The 8,173-nt window shown below is 41.9% G+C and overlaps 1 protein-coding gene across 1 annotated transcript in view; it reads left to right on the top strand.

Moving 5' to 3' along the window:
- The first annotated feature begins 705 nt into the window (after positions 1-705).
- Positions 706-8,173, top strand: part of LOC145393455 (uncharacterized) — a 17,098-nt gene continuing 9,630 nt past the window's right edge. The window contains exon 1 of the mRNA XM_080267554.1: positions 706-733. Coding sequence (XP_080123680.1) covers positions 722-733 — 12 coding nt within the window. The 5' untranslated portion in view covers positions 706-721. The remainder of the gene's footprint in view (positions 734-8,173) is intronic.

Raw genomic sequence — 8,173 nt, 5'->3', positions numbered from 1 at the left:
CACAACCTGGCATTTCTTAACATCAGCCTCCAGTCACGAGTTTCTTCCTTGTTTCATGTTGCTTGGCCCAGAACCACCGTTTTTGCGTAGGGCGGCCGTTGTTCTGACGTCACCACCCCACCCTGCCCCACACCAAAACAAAGCTCCCGTCCTTGAGATATGAGTGATATTAATGACTTCCATGTTAACCTGATATGTTTTTTCTGACTATGATAAGAACGTAAATGAAGTGGAAGCTTTGAAATCAGTATAAAACCACGGAAAAAATCAAATAATATCTAGGGAGAGAATCAAATGATGGTTGAAGATAGCACAGGTATCTCTGAATAAATTATGTTCTCCCACCCTCACCTACGTATTCTTATTATTCTGATGCATATTATGATCTATGGACAGCAAAAAGACTTATACGCCTGTCTTTACTGGAGGGTACTTAGAAAGAAGGCTCGATGTGATTGATGTACTAATTGAAGAAAATAGAACTTAGGTTAGTAATGCTTTTATGATAAAAAAAATAATCAGTGTGAGGAGCTGAAGGTGTACGTTTATTTGTTTGAAGGGTAGAGGGAGGGGGAGGGGCGATAGCGTGGTGTGTGAGGGAGGTGGGGGGAAGGTGCCGCGCCAGGTGGAAGAGTCGGCCCCCTGGTGGTGGGGAGAGATGATATAACCCGTACCAGCCAAGGCCGCTGTGTACTCCAGCTTGAGACTCCGAGGCGGCAACATGAAGTTACTGGTGAGCTCTGTCCTCCTTGCTGACTGTGACGTATTAATGTGAAGTGTCCAAGCTATTCTTGGCTATGGTTATTTTGTTGTTAGTAGCTGGTGTGATGTTACAATGAAAGTGAAATGACTAGCTCGCAAACATATTCTCTAAAAGTGCCCTCCAGTTGAGCTGGTTATATAACATCTACAGCCACTGTATAGTTGACAATGGTCCCCACCCAACCAGAACCCTCAGCCCCTCCCTCTCCCATTACATAAGAATGGTTCAGGGTAGGATTGCCCAGCTGCTGCGCAGTTAAGGAGCCGCGTCACTATCAGACTCCTGTGAGAGGGGAACAAAGATTTAAAAAAATTAAAACAGGATAGCCTACCTATGGATTACTGTATAGCTCACTGCGTCTGTCGTGGTACTGAGAGGCTCAGTCACTGACATGTGCGATGATTCTTTGTCACAAGTCTATTTTGAAGCAGATTATTCTTTAGACGAGAATTTTTCTCATCGCGTGTATATAAGTACTGTAAATATTGTCCAATGTCCATGCCAACGCTGCCAAAATGTTTGTCACAGTTGTGGTCTTTTGGCCAGTTTTTCTGATATAATCTGAAAATTTGGAAACATTGCTTTATCCGAGTAGTTGGGCCTTGGCATTATTGAACAACTATGGACCCTAGGAAAGTATATATTTAGTCAGTATTTGTCGCTAACACATTATACATGATTCATAGAAACGGAAAACTGTTCATGCATGGTTATATGTGATATTAACATTTTTAATGTACACAGTCTTTCCGCCACGGCACTTAACAGTGTAGGCGGTATTGCACTCTAAAGTTATTTAAAAGAAAAACACGATTATATTAGAAGCTAAGATATCACTAACATGATAATCGCATTTTCCCGTCATAACAAGGAAAACTGGTGTCCTGTGTAAACAAGACTGACGGGCCAGCAGGTATCAGTCTCTGACCCTCCTTATGATCGACAGAGTGGCGGGATGTGGCGCAATATTGATATCACTTGAATAATTGGCCAAGGTCAGGAAGCAGTTGCTGATTTTGCTCCACGTCTGACAGCGCCTGACCTGTTTAAGAATGGAAGCAGACTTGTAAAAGATGAAGTTTGGAGAATGTGAAGTTTTGAGAAGCGAAATGACAACACCACGCATGCACCCATTAGATACCGTGAGAAGGATGAACTAAATGAAACAGTATGGTGTGAGAAGCAAGAGAAGAAAGGAAGTATTTAAAAGAAAATGAATATGAGAAGGAAACTGAATGGAAAGTGAACAGAGTTAGTCCCCTGAACTCGACTTAACGCAGAAGGGGTGAAAGTTTAGAAACCTGCATAGAGCCAAGTGAGAGTGAAAGGAAGAAGGAAGTATGCGGTCGAAGGTGAAGTGGAAGACCTTACATAACAATAAAGACAGTGAATGATTAATATGATACTCAATGAACAGCCCCTTCTCTGGCATACACACCAGAATTTTATGAGGGCTTTGTTCTTGTTCTTTTTAAATGCGGTAGTCTGAACTCATTAGCCACGCAAGCCGTTTCTACGTTTTCTGTCACTATATCTCCGCAGTAATTTTACGATGATGATGATGATGATGATGATGATTGTTATTATTACACGGTTACTAATGCATCATTGAAATCACTACCACCATTTCGGTCAAGACATATCTAAAGTTAAACTACTGAAATAGAACTTATTAAAACTAACGTTCATTATCTTGTAAAAGCCGTTTGCTATTAGAAATAAAATATGGCCGCACTCAGAAAAATTCATGCGAAAGAAATATGATCAGGTGGGGATAAGAAAAATGTCGGTATATGTTGAGTTATATGTACGATATAATGATATAGCTGATGACACTGTTCTTTGCAGTCACCATCACCACCAGGTATTCCAGTACAGTCATAATCTAAACCATCATCTCGGTTTCTGACATCTCCGTAATCACAACCACTCTCATCACCATCATCATGACCACCAACGCCATTACTACCATTGCAGTCTCCAGTGTCACAACCACAGTCACCACCACAACAACCATCACAACCACAACCACCATCACAACCACCTGCGTCACCATCGCAATAACTGCTATCAACATTGCCTCAACAGCTACCACGCTCCAGCCTCTTAACCCTGCGCACGTACTGTAACACCTGAAAACTGCCACTTTTCCTCGACAAAAGTACACACAGTAGGCACGATAACAATAGTACAGGGAGTCCATTATTTGTGTTCGCGACCCAGAACACGTTTGCGTGCGTGTGCATGCGTGCTTTCGCGAGGGTGAAAGGGAAAGGAAGGAAGCCGAGTGAAAGGGAAAATGACTTTGAATAGGAGGGCTGTAGTTATAATCTATCGCCAGAGTGCTTCGTGTGGGAACGTGAAAGTGGAAGTGATCTAGAGTAAGGAGGTCCTTGCTATGCGAAGGTATTTCTGCGGTATTGTTTTTCGTATGTTAGTCTTTACCGTGCGCAGGAAAATTAGTTTTGACATTGGCGTACGTTTTTATTGTTATTATTATTATTATTATTATTATTAGTCGTAGTAGTAGTATTGCTTTAGTTTCTGATCATTCTTGCTTATTTTCTATATGTTATACAAAGAAACCTATATATATATTTTTTTTTTGAAAGCGACATTTAGTATCTAACATTTTCTTCATTCCTATTACATTTCTAGTTGTTTGCGCTCTCCCAGTAATTCCTTTCCCTTCTTTCTCCAAAATTCATTTACTCCTTCAACTACTCCCGTATTCTTCTTTTTTTTTTTTTCTTCAAATGATTTCTGAATTCCTTACGTACTTTTTTTTTTTTTTTTTTTTTTTTTTTTTTTTTTTTTTTTGGTCAGACTACAGCCTCTTGGAGAATGGGATGAAGGTTAGTGAGGTAGAGTGTGCACGAGCTGACCACCTCACACCACCGCGTCAAGGTCGCTGTCACTGCACACACTTATTACCACACATCACCAGAAATTTGTCACCACACACTTCACCACACACCAGCACATATTTTTCACCATACACATCACCACACGCCACCAGAAACTTATCACCACACATCACCAGACAACTATCACCACACCACTAGACACAATCATAAAGAAGTAAGCCTCAGCACACACCACGACACACCCTCAAATAACACGAGGCATCACCCACACATCACTGTACATCACCAGTGACGATTAAACACAACCATATATCAGCACACGACACCACTACACAGCACCAAACGCCACCACAGATCACGGTGCTTTATTCATTTCTACAAACGTCCCTCAACTCCCTATAACCCAGAAGCGGCATGGTAGGCTGCAAAAAGGCATCCTCAGGCTACAGTCCGCCGGGTTCATTTCCGATGTTCCTGGGGCCAAAGCAGACATCACCTGACACGACTACTCATTAGACACAACCACAGACACTATCAGACAGACACCACCACGCGTCGTCGCACACCACCACACACCTCCAGCCAAACATCACCAGTGTAACCAGACAAATATCATACACTATCAACACCATTAGACAGACATCACAGCATACCACCACATTTTCCAAACAGATATCACCACTCATCACCGCACACCACCAACATCACCAGATACACCTTACCATACATCACCAAACATATATTGCTGTTACACTGGTTACTGTTCTTCTAAACTCCCTATTCGCATGCCCGTTAAGACGATCACGCAGTACTCTTCTATCCACACACTTACTGCGCGTCTAGCCATGCAGCTATTTTCTATCCAGCTCTGTAATTGAGGAATTAACTGTTACTCCCAGTGCTTCATTATGTACAACTGGTGAAGTTTAAAGACGTTATCCCCAACCCGTCTTTCTCCTCTGCGTATGAGTTACAGTCGACAAACTGTAAGCATAATACGTTCAGGCATTTCGAATTAAACTGAGCCTAATGATTACTTTACTTTTCCTTCTTTCTTTGGAATGGACAACATTTTCAGGCTGTCATTCATCGGATTCTTCTCTGTTCATGATAATAATAATAATGATAATAATAATAATAAAAATGAGACAGCATTTCTCACTACAGTTATCTCCACACGTCAGCAAACGTGACCACAGAGCATCATGTGAGGGCCACCATCATCGTCACTACCTTCACTGCGACACAGACCAGACCTCCCGTAGTCTTCACTAATGATTATTCTCCGGTCATTCCGCCAGGGCCTGAGGACACCATACTCTCATCAGAAAAGCCTTGAGTACTTATTTCTCCCAAATATTAAAGGACGATTGTGGAATCTAGGATAAATGCCGCCAGGGAATGGACAAGTTTTTACAAACTGAAGCTAAAGGCAAGTAAATGTCAGCCGGTTCGCCTTGGCATGGAGCGATAAAAACGGGTTTATACGTACCATCGTATGCCATATAGAACCGCCATTAAACATGATGGCGTAAATTCCAAAAGCGCCATCAAGATGATCGGAGAACAGGTTGTCGCGTAAGAATGAAAGTCGCCACTTGGTCCTGGGCAGATGGGGTCGCCAGGTCAGGAAGTCGCCAGTCATCTAACTACTCTTCTGTGTTGTGATGTGTCTGTTACTTTATGCTTACTGCTAACTTGCCATTTCATTCAACTGTGGAGAAACAGTTCGAAAGGAGGGGTTAGATATAGCCATTAATAACCCCTTCACTGCCAGAACCTTTCACTAAGCTGAATAAAATTATTTGGCAGTAGTAAGAGTAGAATTAATAATCGTTGTGGCATTAACCATCCTTCTTTAGTTGAATAAAATACTGCATTATCAACAGTATTACAGAAAACTCTTCACCGAGACGTAAGGGGGAGCTGAGTTTTCCAGTCTCTGTGTTGTTCCCTTCTACTGCACTCATGTGTCTCCTGCTATGGGTTGTATGTCGCTATTTCTTTCTCGCAGTCTCTATCATGTATGTCTCTTGCTATGGATTGTGTGTCGCTGCTCACTCTCCCTACCTTTAAGTCTTTTTTCAGTTATGCCGCACCTCTACTTTGTATCTTTATCGTCTCTAATTCAGTCATTAAATTTTCTCTCTCGCCATCTGTTCCCACTTTTGAACTAGTCCCATTTTAACATTTTTTTCATCTCATATATCGTTACACCTTCCTCATCAGCTCTCTTTCACTCTCCTGTTGTAACACATGTCTCATATTTTTCACATCGCCTTCCTTCTTCTGTGTTTCTCTTTTTCTCCGTCTTGCCCATCTCCTCTTCCTCCTGTCGTGGCCTCTCTCTCTCCCTTCTCCTATGACAGCAAAAACTAGACGGTACATTTGAAGTTCCAAGGTTGTCTTAGGCCTCTACGCTTCTACCTTCACCAGCGCCCCGTCCAACCTGCTAATTTACTTATCTGTCTCCCTACCTGTCTCTTTGTTCACCTGACGGCCAGCCTATCTGCCTACTCGTCTGTCTGCATACCTACTTGCTTGTTTATCTCTCACTCATATCCACCTCAAAGTGCTTCTCAAATTTTAGTATTAACCACGTCCATACCACTTTCTGTACCTCCTTATGTTTTTACCTGTTTTATTCTTTCAGCAATTCCATCCCAGAAAATCTACCCAACACCACTCGATTCTACATCTCCAACAATATCTATACCTTCTGTTAGAAATGTCTCCTTTTCTTCTCTTTTTATGTTGGCGACTCTAGACATGAACCACAAAGTTCATTCCTGAAGTCTAACAGTCCTAGTACGCGCAGAAGATGGCATCTTACACCTTCGCATGCCACCAATAAGACACTAATACCCACTGCACGTACTAATTACTGTATATGCTAGTGTTGTTCGAAAACTAGTCTGATGGTTTTAACGGGGACGTATGTAAGTCACGTTGGAGTCATGTGAAAGATCTGTTCAGGATGTTTAAAGCGAAATTCTGATCCTCAAGCTATTCCCTGTCACAGCCTGAGATCATTCATTCTAACCCCCACCCTATTCCCTGCCAGTCTGGGATCAGTCATTCTAACCCCCAGACTATTCCCCGCGACAGCCTGAGATCAACCATTTTAGCCCCTAAATTATTCTTTGCCACAGAACGGGATCTACCTCGCGTCCTTTAGAACACTTTTCCAACGCTACCCTGTGATCACCACCACCTTCGATAAAAATTTCTACGCGCATCTACCTAACAATATGCCGACCTACTTATGGTTTTAAATAATTGCATCTTTCCTTTTCCGAACGGCCTTTAACTTTCCCGTCTAAAGCTTTAAATTCAGTCTCTCTCTGTCTCTGTCTGTCTCTCTCTCTCTCTCGCTCTCTCTCTCCGCAACACATCCCCTCGCTATCCCTTAGCCTCGACCCGTTCCACATAAATCTACCCTTTAGCCTTGCTCAGTAATGAAAGGGTAATTCTTCCTCAGTGGGGGGTGGGGGATAGAAGGTGTGTCTAAGGACGAGGGGATGATGGGGGAACACGGATGAAAGGTCACAGAAAGGATAAGAGCCCGAAGCAAGACATAATTAGTTTTTTTTTTTTTTTTGTGATACACTGCGAGGGGAACAGGCATTTGCTGTACATAATGCAACATAACTTGTTTTATTGTTATTATTATTAGTGGTGTTGATGGTGGTAGTAATAGTAGTCCTTGTAGACTGGAATTATAAAAAAAAACGAGAAACCCTTCCGTGGGCCGATATCCGTTTACCCCTCCGCACATAGTTCATTTCACACACACACACACACACACACACACACACACACACACACACACACACACACACACACACACGAATAGAATATATATATATATATATATATATATATATATATATATATATATATATATATATACTTTTATCTTTCACTCTCACTGTGTCGTGATGCCCTGGCTATGGCGTACCTGATTTGTTTGTATGTCGTACCCATGCGCCACAGGTGTCATTCTCAGGCTACGCACGAGCTTGACGTCTCATCTCGCCCTGCATATCAAACTACTCTTCTTTCTACTTCCTATTGCTACACCGCACAAAAGTAGGCTATAAGGTTTTTAGAGTCAGTGTACTTCCATTTTCGTGATGAATACGCTTCAGACGAAATATAAATATATATATATTTTTTCAGACCTTCGTATTTCTAATTGCCTGGGTCTTGTAATTTTTGTTTCGCTGTCAAGAATTATCGTATCCCTGACAGACATTTGTATTTCCTAATTTGAATTGGCAGCTTTCCCTTTTACTTTACCTGTGTGTCTATATTTAGTGTTATTCTTCGTGGTAAATAATGTGGTTAGGACAGATATGAGAGTAGGTGTGTGGGGTGTGGTGAGTGTTACTCCTATGGTGGATGAATTAAGAGTTAGTGAGAAAGTCAGGTGTTTGGTGGAAGTCAGGGATGTGGTGTTTGAGTCATGTGTTCGGTAGATAAACCAGGTGATTGACAAGTAAGTTAGGTGTGCAGTGAGTGAACCACGTGGTTTAATAAG

The sequence above is a fragment of the Coenobita brevimanus genome, chromosome 24 (assembly GCF_032717465.1).
Source record: "Coenobita brevimanus isolate Jiangsu-jjx chromosome 24, ASM3271746v2, whole genome shotgun sequence".
Taxonomy (NCBI): domain Eukaryota; kingdom Metazoa; phylum Arthropoda; class Malacostraca; order Decapoda; family Coenobitidae; genus Coenobita; species Coenobita brevimanus.
This window is presented reverse-complemented; position numbering and strand designations above follow the sequence as displayed.